This window comes from Cydia fagiglandana, chromosome Z, assembly GCF_963556715.1.
Source record: "Cydia fagiglandana chromosome Z, ilCydFagi1.1, whole genome shotgun sequence".
Taxonomy (NCBI): domain Eukaryota; kingdom Metazoa; phylum Arthropoda; class Insecta; order Lepidoptera; family Tortricidae; genus Cydia; species Cydia fagiglandana.
Genome location: NC_085959.1, coordinates 9,917,485 through 9,934,930, shown reverse-complemented (window position 1 = coordinate 9,934,930; position 17,446 = coordinate 9,917,485). Strand labels below are relative to the sequence as shown.

At 37.9% G+C, this 17,446-nt stretch overlaps 1 protein-coding gene across 4 annotated transcripts in view; it reads left to right on the top strand.

Moving 5' to 3' along the window:
* The window catches only part of LOC134678318 (protein NDRG3), a 117,237-nt gene that overhangs the window by 50,975 nt on the left and 48,816 nt on the right, over window positions 1-17,446 (top strand). For all 4 annotated transcript variants that reach the window (XM_063536842.1, XM_063536843.1, XM_063536840.1 and 1 more), the window contains one exon: window positions 15,350-15,467. In XM_063536842.1, coding sequence (XP_063392912.1) covers window positions 15,350-15,467 — 118 coding nt within the window. The remainder of the gene's footprint in view (window positions 1-15,349; window positions 15,468-17,446) is intronic.

Below are 17,446 nucleotides of genomic sequence, written 5' to 3'. Positions count from 1 at the left end.
AGATTTAAATGGGGCTCCCATACAACAAACGTGATTTTTGACCAAAGTTAAGCAACGTCGGGAGTGGTCAGTACTTGGATGGGTGACCGTTTTCTTTTTGCCTTTTTTTTTTGCTTTATGGTACGGAACCCTTCGTGCGCGAGTCCGACTCGCACTTTCCCGGTTTTTATTCTGGTTAAAGTATAACTATTAACTACAGGCGTGATAACTTTTATTTTATTTTAAAATCTGTGCTAGTCCAAATGTACAAATAGTTCTATGACCTACATTTTGTCTCCGTTAGGCCCGCTTGCACCATTCCACTAATCCGTGGTTTACCGGTTAAGCCTTTAACCCAGTGTCAAATTGTACTGGTGACCATGGTAATTCTAAGTTTAAACGGTTAACCCCGGGTTAGTGAATGGTGCAAGTGGCCCTTAATAATTTATCTTTTTCCTGTCTTCGACAGAGTATAAATATTAATCAGTGATGTATATCGATGTAACCTTTCTTTTGGTCCCTCTGAAACTTCCACAGTAGCTGAAAACGCGGTCGAACAGATGTTTACGTAACTCGGCCGTGACGTCATCGCTGAAAGACTTGCGAATTTAGCTTTTGGCATTTAACAATAGTATACTACTGGAGCGATGTCACTTTTATTATTCGACACTGCAGTGAACGTACTTAACATGAAGTTATCTCTTAGGAAATATGCATTTCGGCATATATGTATAAGGCCCACTTCCGCCATTCTACTAACCCGAGGTTAACCGGTTAAACCTGGAGTTACCATGGTTACCAGTACAATTTGACACTAGCTTAACGGTTTAACCGCTTAACCCCGGGTTATTGGGATGGTGCGAGTAGGCCTAAGTAGTTCAAACATTAAACCCTAAGTCGTGTGTGTTTGATTGATTTCTTATTTTACTGTATGCAATAACAACATATTGAGGTGCTGAACTTCTTTTGGTTGCCCTAAAGTTTTATAGGCTTTATAGCTTTCCCTCTTCTCGCACAACCTTACGGTGCACGGTGTTGTAAACTGTTTAACTAATCAAAGCACTCTTATTGAAAGGGTGATACGAGTATGGTAAGGGATCTGCATTTGTTAACCCTTTACCAGGCATACATTTCAAAAATGACAATCAAATGGCAGTCTTACACATCGAAAATAGAATACATGTTTGAAGTGCCTTATGTGGGAAATACGAATATATATTGCTTATCCTGGTAAAGGGTTAACCCTATAGCTTATAAAGGACCGTTAACGCATTAACTACGTCACTGAAGTTCTTTACAAGCCTGTACACAGCAACAGTGTCTGATTACCAGATAGTTGGCGGTATTCTTCATAGTCGTAAATAATGCTTATTCGAGTACTTCCTGAAACTTTATGTGCTCAAAGTAACTAATACTAATAAACTAAGATATAGGTACCTGCGCCGACACAGGCCATCCGTGAACCTATTACTTAAGAGAGTCACACGACTAAATGGAGCATTCCACGGGCTGTCCCGTACAAACGCATTTTATTTGATATGTTGCGACTTTTTTCTCGGCATAATAAAGCAGGCGATTATTTTTCTGTGCATATTTTTGACCATTTGTCATAGAAAAGGAAACTCTTATACCTTTAAATCTTCAGAAACTTCGCGTTTGTACGGGACAACGGTAGACAATTTCATGGAATGCTCCAAATATAGAGTGAATTATTAAGTTTGTGTGAAGTAGCAATATACCTAAGCCCAATAAAAAGATGTTTGGTAAACCGCTCTTATGCTAATGCGTTGTCCTGCTCATGAATAGAAAATGTAATATTTTCTCGCTAAGGTGTATTATGACCGTCTTCAAGCCAATGTGACTTATTTACGAACACTTTTATTATTACTTTTCTGTAGCCAAAGTGGAGAAACGGGACCCTTATCTAGACACGCGGCAGCGTGTCAAGCCAAGTTTAAGCAAAGGAACTGGCTAGCGAGCGCCAAGTGTAATATTACACGAACCACTTGGTGCCACTTTTGACCCTTCTATAACTCAAAACATCTTTAACGTAAACACATAAAACTACGTGTGTTTAATTATATCCATAAGGACATCTAGAAGCCCAAATTTCATGAAGCTAGCTCAAACGGTTATAAAGATATGAAGGTCAAAAAGTCGTAAATTTTAAGACTGACTGACAGACTTATAGTACCTAAACCTAACCTATTTCCAGATGACCTAGATGGATGAAATTTGGAATCCAGCTCAGTTATTGTGTGAAAGCGTAGGAAAAAATTTAAAAATAAAAAAAAAGTTATAAAATAGGGGGGGTCCCCATACAAAAAAAAACATTTTTTATTGTGACTGACATATAAGTACCTAAACCTAACTTACTTTCAGATGACCTAGAAAGATGAAATTTGGAATCCAGCTCGGTTATTGTGTGTAAGCGTAGGAAAAACTCTAAAAACAAAAAAAAGTTAATAAATAGGGGGGGTCCCCATACAACTTTCTTTTTTATTGTGACTGACATATACATAGTACCTAAACCTAACCTACTTCCAGATGACCTAGAGGGATGAAATTTGGAATCCAGCTCGGTAATTGTGTGTAAGCGTAGGAAAAATCTAAAAATAATAAAAAGTTAAAAAATAGGGAGGGTCCCCATACAAAAAACCTGTAATACGCGCTAAACAACCGGCCGGCCATCGGTGTGTCGTTGGCGGCGCGCGGCACCACATAATTAATACAAAGAACAGAAGTAAAAAACATGCAGCTGAAACACAAGAAAAAAAAAACTCAATACCTGCCTAGTTTTCTTTACAAAAAGTATTGATTTCCCATCAAAAACATAAATGTAAAAAAGGAGAGCCAAGTTCAATACAAAAATTATGCTTGGCTGTGAGGTTCGCCGCAAACAAAGAAATAAAGTTTAATACTTGTTTATAATGTTATTTTGTTCCTATAAATACATATTTGGATTTTGTATATAACTTGGCACTCATTTAGATCTCCATTCTTTTTGCGGCGAACCCCACAGCCAAGCATAATTTTTGTATTGAACTTGGCTCTCCTTTTTTACATTTATGTTTTTGATGGGATCTCTATATTTCTCCATACTTTTACTTACATCTTTGAGGATTAACTGCTTTTTGGAGTATTTTACCTTCCCGTCTAGCTTACTAACCGTGAGTCAAAAACGTATGGCAATTACAAATGTTATATGATATGATGATACTATGCCATCCTAAGTAAAAAGAGCTATGACTTGTAATCAAAATAATAGATTTCGGCATTACTTAAGAAAAATACGTACCTTATCTTTTTTGTCAATCAAATGAAAAATGTAGGTACTTATCTATGTGTATGGGTTGCATACAGAGTCTTTCAATTTTGAGTGGCAGTGTGAGATACGAGTCTTTTTCAAAGTAGTGCCGATTTTCAAAATAGATTAATAATATAAATTATAAAATATGTATAGAAACGCTAGAAATTATATATATTCTAGTATTTTTATTTGTGTGTTCTATATGTAATGTAGATTAACAAGTTTCCAACTCTTTACGATAGTTCTAGTGAATACCTTTTCACTTATCTCCTTGCACCATTTTTAGATGTCTCTGTTAAGCCCAATTGTTGACTGGTAGAGAATGCCATTAGGAAGTCCGCCATTTGTACATTGTTTTTGTGTTTTGTGCAATAAAGTTTACATAAATATACATCACAGTCGATGGCTACCTAAATGAGAAATCATCGTGACAGCTACATAACTAAACTTCCATCATTGTCTGACTATGGTACGAGTATATACTCATACATATCTATTGTTTGCGCGCTGTCTGGGAACCACTCTATTCTTAGACCGAACTATACGAGGTAGAAATATCTTTCTTAGTTTGTATTTCTTGCCCTCCGCGGTGAAGTGAGCCCGATAAAGTGAGAACCAATGTTTACAACCGGAAAATATATTGCACTTGCTGTAAATACACTGTGCAATTGAGTAGGTCGGCAACAAAATACATACTGTACCTTGCATTAAAAAAAATATGGGTAGAGTGCGACCGAGACAAGTGTGCTACGATTTTGATAGCGGGGGAATGGGCATTTTTTTGGTTATTATCTTAAATAACATCTGACATTTTAAAATTATATAAAAAATATATTTGAAATTCTCAAAATAAGCTCTTTCATTTGATATATAATATAACGCAATAAAAGTTTGAAAAACTTTATTTTTTAAGTGGCCCCCCATGTTTAAAATTCATTATTTACGTTACATGTCCGTCTTTGGGTCACTAATTTACATGTGTGTACCAAATATCAACTTAATTGGCCCAGTAGTTAGTTGCCGAGAAAATAGGCAGTGAGAGACGGACATACAGAAGAACGGGTTCCGTTTTCTTTTTGAAGTACGGAACCTTAAAAATCGATAAGGACAACCGAGAATGTCGTACTTCATACCTAAGAAAGTCACAATATATTGCACTCCGTCGTCAGTCAGGTGTAAGAAGATTCGATAATAATGGTCCAATTCTAAGCCAGTTCAATGTATTGGCATTTAAAGTTATCCAAACTGACTCCAGCTATTGCTGTAACTATTTCCAGCGTGGAGCAATCACTTTTGAACTAATCTAATCTAAAGTTACAAGCAGTTAAACCACAACGTTAGATATCAAGTAAGATATTCTACAGAGATCTAAGCTGATGACACCACTAAAAAGTTAACAATAGAGGCAGAGATTATTATAGAAAATATTTTTAAAAGACATTTGAAAAAAATATGCATAGGTGAGAAATATAACCGCGATCGAACCAAGCGGTTTCTATTGTTATTTTTTTGTATTTTATTTTACTCATGCAATCTAAACCAACTTGGTGAATTTGTGATTAATTTATTTCTATTGGGACAATTCAACCTTTAAAAAATCAATAAAAATATTGAATACGAAACCCATAAGTAGCAAAAATTATCTCCAAAAATGTAATGTAAAAAAATATATTTAAAGCGGGAAAGTTTATCAATTCTGTGCGCCCGCATACAACATGTAGTCTGACGAACGACTGGTTGTGACTGGACGGCTGGTTATATCAACCAAAACCAACGGACCGTCTACCGTCTAACATGGCGTGGACAGCTGTCTCGATCCCGTATAATATTTACACACTTATATCTTATGACCATCACAGCATACATATTAGGAGCATAATAGTGTATTTGTTTTATGCTACAATTGTCCCGGCTGATTGCCATTCGCTCTGGATTGCCCGGAGTGCTACGATGACTACGCCACGTGCCTCCACAGCTACGCCGTGGTTGCGCATAAATTACTTGTAACGTGAGCGTGAAAACATAAAGTTGCCAATGTTCAAAGAGGTAAGAGCGATGATTGATGATTGACTGCACGCCGTGGCAAGAGTATCAACTTGCATGCGTCCATATTTTCATACTACACGGACACGGCATATATAACGAATGAGGCCCATCATTGCTGGGCGGCAATTTGTAGAAACGTAGTGAAACATAAGAAATGTGTAGCTAGTCCAGAAATCAATCGATTTTGGATATACTATGATAATAAATCAAATGATTGAGGAATAGATTTGTAACTAAACAATAGACACGAAAAATAGCAGAACTAAAAATGTACCTCTAAGGAAGTATGTATTTCGTGTTATGATTGTCCTCGTTGAATGTCGCTCACTCGCGCTTGGTTAGCCGGAGAGCTACGAGTGCTACGTCGAGTGTCTCAAGAGCTACGCCTTAGGTGTGCATATGCATAACCCAGGGCTAGCAAAGTAGTAGGTAAATGTGCAAAAATCTATCGTTAAAGAGGCATTCAGATTATCATAATATGTCAGAGACTATCAATATTTTGTTAAATCTAAATTCCGCTTTAGTAACGGACCAATTATTTATATAGCTACAGTCAGCAGGATGTGCTTAAATTGTGTTGATTTAATGAAATCAGAAGAATACTTTTCTTCATCGTTCTAATATAATTTTTAAGAAAAAAAAACCGACTTCCATGGGGGCCGATGAAAGATTACTGTAGATGGTACACTATCTAGAAAAGGAGGTAAAACCACCCACTTTTCTACTAGCATTTCGCTTCTGTATAATGGCTCCTCTACAGGATGGGCCAACGCCGGCCACTCCAAGGGACGCAGCCATGCGGTAGAATGAGATAGCAATATCACTTGCTCCCTCTAACGCATAAATGCGTCCCTTGGAGTGGCCGGCGTTGGCCCATCGTGAAGAGGAGCCATGAGGGTCGTAGTTCTAGCCTAACCTAACCCACTCCTCAGATAGCAGTTCGGTTCTGTGCGGATCGCAGTTCGAACCTAATCAAACCCACTTTTCAAGTAGCATTTCGTTTCTGTAAGGCTCGCAGTTCTAACCTAACCTAATCCTTGTTCGGTTCTGTGAGGATCGCAGTTCCAACCTAACCTAACCCACTTAATGGCGCATGCCGTGCGGTGTACGGGGGTTTAAGCGGGAGGGGCTAGTAAGATTGGCATCATCGTACTTTATACCTACATTAATTTTATGGTAGGTAATCATAGTTGTTTATTTAGTTAAGGTATCATAGTGGTTTTCTGGATCAAGGTCCGGGTCCGAGTCCGGGTCCGAGTCCGGGTCCGAGTCCGGGTCCGAGTCCGGGTCCGAGTCCGGGTCCGAGTCCGGTTCCGAGTCCGAATCCGGGTCCGAGTCCAGGTCCGGGTCCAAACCGGATCCAGGTCCGAACCGGATCCGGGTATGAGTCCGAGTCCGGGTCCCAGTCCAAGTCAAAATCGAAATTCGTGATCACCAAACGTGTACCATGCGTCATTGAAGAGTTCTGTTCTGGTCATCATCAGCAGTACCACTTCATCAAATGCGACAGTTTTTAATGTAAATGCTTGATTTTATGATGAAAATACAAAAAAATCTATACGTATGCCTTTAATATTTGAGGAGTTCCCTCGATTCCTTATGGATCCCATCATCAGAACTCGAGCTTGACAAAAATGTGGCTTAAAAACTTAACTTGCTTAACGAACATAACGAAAAGGAAAAATCGCCAAACGTGAACTATGCGTCGTTTAAGAGTTCTGTTCTGATCATCATCAGCAGTTCCACTTCATCAAATGCAACAGTTTTTAATGAAAATGCTTGATTTTCTAATGTAAATACAAAAATCTCTATACGCATGCCTTTAAGATTTGAGGAGTTCCCTTGATTCCTCATGGATCCCATCATCAGAACTCGAGCTTGACAAAAATGTGGCTTAAAAACTTGCTTAACAAACATAACGACGAGGACAAATCGCCAACCGTGAACTATGCGTCGTTGAAGAGTTCTGTTCTGATCATCATCAGCAGTTCCACTTCATCAAATGCAACAGTTTTTAATGAAAATGCTTGATTTTCTGATGTAAATACAAAAATCTCTATACGCATGCCTTTAAGATTTGAGGAGTTCCCTTGATTCCTCATGGATCCCATCATCAGAACTCGAGCTTGACAAAAATGTGGCTTAAAAACTTAACTTGCTTAACAAACATAACGAAGAGGACAAATCGCCAACCGTGAACTATGCGTCGTTAAAGAGTTCCGTTCTGATCATCATCAGCAGTTCCACTTCATCAAATGTCACTTTTTGGGTGTATATGCTTGATTTGTTGATAAAAACCCAAAAATCACTATATGTATGCCTTTAAGATTTGAGGAGTTCCCTCGATTCCTCATGGATCCCATCATCAGAACTGGGTTTTGATAAAAACGGGACCAATCTGTATGCATATACATTCAATCAAAAAAAGAATTTTCAAAATCGATCTAGTAATGACGGAGATATGGAGTAACAAACATTAAAAAAAAAAAAAAAAAAACTTACAACCGAATTGATAACCTCCTTCTTTGAGATTTGGAAGTCGGTTAATAAATAGGTCGCTAATAATGATGTACCTACCATCAAAATTATCATTATCAAACAGATCGGTCGTTTTTGAAAACATGTCAATTTATGCAAACGTAACATGAACATCATTTTGTGGTATAACAGCTAAGCGCATTGGCACAAGCTTTCATCCTCCCTGGCATGTTTGACAACGTAATGCCACAGCACAGGAACTATAATGCACTAGCTGCAGTAAATTGAATACCATAGGTTCAGTCATCTATAAGCCTCTTACAGATAAGAAACGCTACGTATATTTCTATAAGTACCCTTTATGGTTTAATGCCTCGAGACGCAAGCTTTGAGAAGGTTTCATTTTCTAGAAGTATCAAAATGTTTTCCAATCATATTAAATAAAGTAAAAACTAACAATATTTTTCAAAACCGCTTTTATTTAGTATCCTTTTATATTATTTTAATACTCTATAAGGCGAAACCTCGTTAGACGATTTTTTCGTCTTATAAATAATAAATAATTAATTTAATATTATTTATTCATTATGTATTTATAAGACGAAACCTCGTCATCACGAACTTTTCGGCGTTTCCCTTGATATTCGTCCTATCGAGGTTCCACTGTAAGTACTTGTAATTAGTGTTATTTCCGCATATAACTGTACATTAATATTAAATGTTTAATTGAAAATCCCCGATTATTATTGTAAAGATAAAGTGCTTCAATTGTGAAGCGAAGTAGATTTCTTAAGCATTTGAAAATTCAGTCAGCGTTCCGCGCGTTTAATTTTCCTCTTTCGAGTGCTCTTTATTTGAAGCTGGCTAAAGAGATTAAATATAATTATAAAATGCTTCCCCATTCAATAATAACATCAGGCGGCAAAGTTATTATTCATGATTATAAACAATAAAATAAAATTTATTTTAGAGCGAGCAACCGTTTTTTAAGTAAATATTTTGGGGATAAGCTTGTATCTCTGCACTGACGAAGTTAGTCAACTACACATCATCCGTCTGTGTATAAATAAATAAATCATTTAATACTTAGATCTCATTCAAGACTTAATACTAACAACAATAGGAATATATAAATATTAGTATAAAGTTAACATCGTAATGCTCTTAGAAATGGATCGTCGGTTATATGAATACTTGACCTAGTACATATTATAAATGTGAAAGCAGCCGTGTCTCACTCCGCGATTTCGTCGCTTTGCTAACAGGTGGCTAAAAGTACATCCGTTCGGCCCCAATTTTGGGGTTTGCGCGTGGCGCTGTCGCCACCTAGCGGCCATATCTGTGCTGTACGGATATGATGGTCGTTCTTATCTACGTGACAGCATGATAAAACGGTGTCCGTCACTTTATATCCCACGGTGTTAAACAGTGACAGTTATTTTATCACGTGGATAAAGATGGATAAAGCTATCCATAATACGCCGGCTGATCGTAACAAACGCGTTTTGTTAGAGAGTGAGTCTTCTGTACTTAGTACTATTATTTATTCTGTGGTGAAAGGAACTGTTTGTCTGTTACCTCTTCACGCTTATACCACTCAATCGATTTAGATGAGGTATAGAGATACTTTGAGGCCCGCAGAAGTGGCATCCAGACCAAATCGCGGGTAGAAGCTAGTTTTAAAAATGGCACATTCTTGAATAAGCCATAGACATAGACCTCAGTTCGCACCTTACAAGCTAGGTCGCACATAAAAGGTATTCAAGATTTGTCCCGTCGGTCCTATCTGCGAGCATGAAACTGATGAAAAGAGCTATTCACATGCAACAGAGCTAGCGCCCTAGATTTCTTACAGCGACAAGAGATAACGACCGCATTGTAATGATAATGTGTATTCTGTATTGTGCTTTTGTGGAAACCCTTGTTCGTAAGTGGCTAGTTACTAATATGCGAGATAATATCAGGTTTAATATTATTTATAATGTTTTTGGGAAGTCGCGTATGTAGTGTAAGAGTGAACGTGTGAGCCACTTGCGCCATCCAGGGTTAGGGACTATATCGGGGCTAACCGGTTAAACCCGGAGTTACCAGTACAATTTAACCCTGTGTTAACGGTTAACTCCTAGGTAGTGGCCAACGCTGGATGGCGCAATTATGGTTTAGAAATGAAATGGAGGGTTATTACGAATTTCACCACCATTAGTAACTTCAGTAAGACTACGATTTAAAAAATAATGACAATGACATTCATTATTACGATCTCATCTCTAGGAAAAATTACAACTTAAAAAAATATACTAAAAGTAAAATTTTCCTTATCTTTTCAGGTTAGTTACTGTGTAAAGCGCATATCGTAGTTTACAAGACATTGTCTTTGCGTTTCTAGGAAATATTCTTGCTATAAATATAATAGAGTCTGTGCGGAAAGAGAAGAGTCGTGGGATTTGAGGGCGCGCCAGTGCTATTTTATGATTTTTGCTATGCTGACAACACTAGTCACGTGATTATAGTACGACACTAAAGGTCATGATACTTGAATCCCTTTTGTTCCGGTTTTTTACCACGGCTTACTAAAGGGAATCTGGTGGTGGTGTCGGCTCGTCAACTCAATCCTCTGATTTAGCGCAGGCACTAGTTTTCTTATTAAAACACACTTGTTTTTATGTCTCAGATACCAAAAAGTGACAGTGCGATTGACAAAACTGCTAAAACTAGTTAAGAATCTGCCAAATACAACTGTAATTTTAGTACCAAACAAGATAGAGTCTCATTTATGTACTGCCTAATCTGTGCAGTCCAACAGTTATTAAAACCGGGTAGATCTGGTAGTAATTGGGCAATAGAACTGTAATTTTATCTGGGATATATTTCACCCACTGTAAACTTGACTTGTAATGTATGTGTACATTTGCACAGTACAGGCCTTATTGGGATATGTCCGGTTCTCTCATCTCACGATATTTTACTTCGCCGAAAAGTCACTCCTAAATATGAAATATAATTTCGTAACTAACAGAACCTACAAATAAAGAAATATTTTATTAGAAAAGTTTTATTCAGAACCTAGGAAACGAACTTACAAATAAAGAAATATTTTATTAGAAAAAGTTTTATTCTTTGTAATCGAAGTCTGAATTAAAATATTCAATGTCACTTATGTATGAGCTAGCTTCAGAACAACCAGGGACACTCATAGAACTATCTTCATCTGAACTGGATATGCTTGAATCCGGCACGTAGATTACGAATTCTTGCATATCACCTACTTAGCGGTCTTTTATTCGAGATACCGTAGGTACTTTTACACAATCCTGCAAAAGAAATTACATATAAATATGCATAAAATGGCAAGTATCAAGACTATTTGTCAGTTATTTTAAAGATCATGAATGACCTGCATATTTATGAAAATTAATATATTTTGAATGAATATACTTACCGATTATGTACCGGAGACAAGTTACTTAGGGGGCTTATTAAATAGGTAATTATTTAATATTAAATACAACATCAATACCCGCGAATAGCGGAAACACGTTCCGCGACTTTTTGTAAGTCTGACAAAACCGAACAATGTTAAATATAATTTTCCTTGTGGTTTTATGTACGGTTTTATCGTGTTTTGAAAATATTTTAAACATTAAACTTGCGGTTTTTGTTAATAAAAATATACAATGACAATGACAGAAGTTTGTTTACTTTTTACAAGAGAGGTGTCAAAGGTTTGATTGCCATATAAAATTTATAATGTTAGTTCCCGTTTCTGCCACGACTCTTCTCTTTCCGCACAGACTCTATTAAATAATATTTAACGCCATGTTAACTCGTTGCAGTGAAAGACTAGAATAAGATGCGTTCAGTAGCGGAATCATGGTCGCATTTTTATCACTTGTCAAGCCATGCGTCACTTTCGCACTTATATATTTGTTAGAACGTGACAGGAATGGTGACAAATGGTAAAGAGTCGACCATCTTAGCCCTACAGGTGTGATCAGTGATCACACCTTGCTTTAAATATGACTTTTTTTCCATTAAAACACTGCCTAAAATCATGGCGTAATGTAAGTATCGATATCGTTATGGTTAGAAAAAACGTTTTTCTTGCAGTCTTAAATATAGTACCTACTGCCTAGTGCCTATTGCCCCGCCACATGTAACACCTATTTGAAAACTCATTCAATAGGGAATATTAGGCAAAGCGGCGTAGGTGGCACCATTAGCACATACATTAAACAAACCTCATTGACATCAACAATGACACATCATGCGTCACTAGCTCAATCACATGGCTACCGTGAAACACGATAATCGAAAGTTCGGTTTCTGCTTCTCTATCACTTTTGCTAACACGAGGCAGATAAAGAAATTTCGATTTTTGCGTTCCGCGGTAGGCCCCCTGTAAGCAAACCGCCTTGGTGCATCAATGTCATACTGAGAACTTAAAGAATGTATGAGTTAAACAAATTCGGCAGAACATTGCAGTAATACTCCCTATTGTTTACCGTATTCTCGAACAACAAATTCCAAGGTGTTATACGTGGGGGCAGAATATTGCTTTTAAGAGGAAAGCCATAATTTGTGCCGGTGACGGAAACGCGTTCGCGCCTTCTCCTCCAGCTACGGAAGCGGGCGGCACGGCGCAATTGAATGGAAATGGCATTACTTACCTCGTGCCTAATTACTATAATTAAAGCTTATGAACTTATAGGTCGATTTATTAAAGCTAACGTCAGTGAAATAAACTAAACGAATAACCCACTACCCAATACCCACTGTCAACACTGCGGCAGCATTTGAACTATATACGTAAACCTGATCTTAATGATATTGGTTTGTAATTTCTGTCTAAGTGAAACTTTGCCCCCTTGTAAAACAATAGTTATTTGTTTTACAAGGGGCAAAGTTGTTGTTTAACCGCTCGTGGTATTGATACCCGAGCAAGCGAAATATTCCAAAATTATATTGGTTCGAAAAACGGAGTCTAGAGCGTTGCGAGGGTTTCAAAGCACGAGGCTAAACAAAATTTGCCCCCGAGTGAAACACAAAATTTTTCACCACACCAATCCGAAGTAGGGAATGCAAATCGGTTATTTGTATGGAAATAACCCCGGTTTCGGTTAATAACCGATTATTTCCATACAAAAAATAACCGAAAACAACCGATTTGCATTCCCTAATCCGAAGCTAATATTAAATGTAAAATATCAAACAATATCAAATCCAAATGATTGTTATTAAATATTTATCATCCAGCAAACATAAGAAAACAACTGTAAATTTGCATTTGATTACTTTGCTTTCACATGTGAATAAAATGCAACTTTGCTATCAGTTTTTGAAGTGCAAAGTAAGCCTTTCAGAGCTGGTGTGGTGAAAATTATAGTAACTGATGGTAAAATATTAGATGATTAAAATCGATTGTCAATTGAAAAATCACGTTAACTTCAGCAGTCTAAGGTTGCTATTCGCTTAGCAAATACATATTCGCGAATGTTACTGTTTACATAATTGCACTTACATCTTTTCAGATACGTACGTAAAGTCGTCTGTTAGTGCCATTAGTGCAGAACCCTGTGACATTTCGTTTCGCATTTGTTTCGTTGCTTTCACCTGAATGCTTTAATACATGGATTTCCACTTTAATGCGAGTACCAAACGTGTTGTTGGTGATTTATTTTTTTACAATAAGTACTTTGGGGAGTAAGTTTAACAGAACTATACGTGTGTACATATAGTTAAACGTGTGTATAGTTAAACTTAGGTACCCTATGTGTAATTGATATTGCAGTCGGCTAAATTCACAATGAAATTCGTGTATTTAAAACTTATTGTAAGGTCAAATGGGGCAAGAGTAACATTATGAGGTTTCCCTACAAGTGTTACTTTTGGCCCAGTTTTTGTCTGACCCCTTATTACTTTTTCAATATTCTGAAGAACAATCCAGGGTACAATTGAGCTGCCTCTTGTGCTTAACTTTATCTGCATCAAAGGCACTTCTGAGAAAGTAACTCACTTTGCATAGGACTAATACAAGTTGTACAAGTTTCAACTGCAAATAAGCTCTAAGGCCAAGTTCTCAAAGGCGATTAAAAAGTTATACTCGAACTTTATGTAGGTACCTAGGTAGGTACTAGGCACGGCTTTAATGCAGTTTTTTATCGAGTGCAGGTATTCGATGACTGAGGACTTTTTAACTAACTAGCGTCTACTCGCAATTCTGTGTCATTCGCTCTACGAGTATATTCCCCAACTTTTATCATTTTTGTTTAATCTTAAGTTATTACGAAGATAATGTTTGGAGTTCTTACTATAGTCGCACCAAACAATGCAGCGAATTTGATAGCCCACGCAGTGTAAGTGTTATGTATACGTCATAATTTCATAGAAGTTTGACGTTTAAAATGACACTTGCACTGCGTGGGCTGTCAAAATCGCTGCAGACTTTTTACGGTCTGACTATATGCATCACTCATTAGAGCAGTATAAACTAAGTGATTTTTATACAACTAGATTTTTTTTGTTTGTGTTGAGTCATGTATGGAAAATGGCGACGTTGCGCAGTTGCGTCAACATTGCGTCAACTAGCAGCCGTAGAGTAGACGGCAACGTTCGGGAGACGCGAGCGTGGGGTGGCCCTAAACCGTATAAATGCAAAACAATTTCAAAGTAGGTAAACTTTAACGCGTTACGACACCAGCGATCAACACACGCAAACGATCAGAACCACCACAGGCTGGTACTTACGGTGTAAAAAGCCTTATAGCGGCAGAGTTGCGGTTATGACGGCCATGCATTAATTAATGCAGATTTATATGCCCTGCAGCTGCAATAGGGAGTTTCAAGCTATAATTATACTCTAATCGGTCTAAGCTTTCAAGCCACGCATTAGTTCAACTCTGATAACATGCTCACCTTATTATAAAATAATGTTTCAAATGTCAAATAAATAAAAATGATATTAATGATTATTATATAAGAATGTTTCAGCATAAAATAATAATTATTAACTTAAGGATTGGTTAAGCTTATCATTCTAAATTAAATTCTATGTGTCACCAATATATAAGTATGTAATTCTGCCCGCGACTTCGTCTACTACCAGAAATCATGATGATTAATTATGATTGATAAAAACTATCTTACGTCCTTCCCACGGCTTCCAACTATCCATAGGCACCAAATTTCATCTAAATCGGTTCAACGGTTTAAGCGTGAAGAGGTAACACAGATATTTTTAGTTTAAAACAGTACAACTTTAACTTAAGTAATATGTACTTTGAATAAGACACATTCAACCTGTCGAGGCATGCCAGTTACTGCGACAACGTTGATGTGTTGGTCTATACCAAAGTCCAATAGTTTGACAACACAATGTGCAACTTTACGGCTACCAGGCTACCACCAGTCACTAATATGCGAGTACGAGCAAGATGCATAGAAAGTAAGTTACTTAGACGCGAGCGTACCTGTCGATGTCAAAACTGGTGGTAGTGTTTCTTGTATTAACTGGTGTTACAGCGAGGTCTCTTGTTGCAGACATCTGCTTCCAGCCGTTCTTCAACTTCGTGGACATGCGCGCCCTGCTCGAGAACTTCTGCGTGTACCACATCAACGCGCCGGGGCAGGAGGAGGGCGCGCACAGCTTGCCGGAAGAGTGAGTACTTTATTTGACCCTTTACCAGCACGGATATGATGGTCGTTCTTGTCTACGTGACAGCGTGATAAAACGGTATCCGTCACTTTCTATCCCACGGTGTTAAAAAGTGACAGTTATTTTATCACGTGTTTAAAGATGGATAAAGCTATCCATAATACGCCGGCAGGACATACTTAGAGAAAACAAGACCGAAGTGATCCCATAAGTGTTCCGTAAACAAAGTTTTGTACGGAACACTAAAAATACATAGATTGCTCACTCCATACATCAGTTAAGTACTACTACCAGTTTTGACATTGACAGATACGCTCGCGTCAACGTAAATTACTTTTTTACATCTCTCTTGCACTAATATGCGAGTACGAGCGAGACGCATATAAAGTAAGTTACTTAGACGCGAGTGTATCTGTCAATGTCAAAACTGGTGGTAGTGGTTTTGGTACCAAAAAGGACTATTATTTTCTTAGTCGACATCAAGCATCGAGTAGCGGAATTATCAGTACTGCTACATTTATTATCATGTAGCAGTACTGATAATTCCGCTACGCGATGCTAGATGTCGATAAAACTAAAAACTTAACTTGTTGGTACCAAAACTGGCGGTCTAGCATAAGTTGCGTTCTCGCGCGCGAGTCCATACTTGAAGTCGCGCTAGATATAAGGAGTCGCGCGCGTGAACGATAAAAAAATCTCTCAACCGGGACATATTGCATGCTAAAAGGGGAGGTTGCGTCAGGGGGAGGGGATGGGACACTTGTGTGCGTAAAGCACAATACCCAAAGGTATCATACTACACGCATGAATGCTAGCTATAATTTGTTTTTCAAAAAACAAATTTGACCGAATCAATGTTATATGTATCCATATCTAATTTTATGTACATGCATTGCATGTCTCCGACAATTTTTTTGTGTTAGTTAAAAGTAGAGACATACAGCCAATTATATACTGAAATAGATGTCGCTTCGACCACCTCTTCAGTATTCTTGACTGCTGGCTGTTTACCCATATATACTCTTAATTCAATTAAGTACCTTTAGATGGAAGCGAAGCGTTCTTACGGGGTTCGAGCGACTTTTATGTTTCACGTGTGAGGATTACTGGCACTGGATGATAATTTAATTAAGGTCTTTAATCCTCTTTCAGGAATGTACCTAGCAAGTTTAAAGCGGGGTAATACGTTTGTTAAAATACGGTGCAAGGAGTTTTACGAGGACACGTGACGTGCTTGCGCTTCTCGGGAAAGGGTTAATGTGATTAGACTTATAAACTAAGTAAATTAAAATTAAATTACGTTTCTACCTAGCGGGAACAACATCAACATATATTTTAAATAAAAACCGGACAAGTGCGAGTCGGACTCGCCCACCGAGGGTTCCGTACTTTTTAGTATTTGTTGTTATAGCGGCAACAGAAAAACATCATCTGTGAAAATTTCGACTGTCTAGCTATCACGGTTCGCTAACAGATACAGATACAGCCTGGTGACAGACGGACGGACGGACGCACAGCGGAGTCTTAGTAATAAGGTCCCGTTTTACCCTTTGGGTACGGAACCCTAAAAATGAATTTGGAGATATTCTAAACTAGGTACACTAGTTAGTACCATACCTAAGACTACTAGAAAACCCCGTATATTTACTTTACCAACAGCCAACTATGGTAAACCTATACATGCCAAACATCTACCCCTGGGCAACAAGTTTTTGCTCGTCGTACAAATAAACGTACATCCTTCCTTAACCTTTTGGACGCCAATGACCGATATATCCGCACCGCAGGTCCAACGCCAAAGACGGATTAATCGGTCACAGACCACAGAGCAACACAGACCTGCGTGTATAAATGCTGCATATGCATAAAGTTCAATTTCAGATTTGACACTTCGGTGACGTGGCGTCCGAGTGGCAGCTTTTGTGTTTGACACGGCGTCGAAAAGGTTAACCCTTAAATGCATGATATTTTCTTTTTGCCCG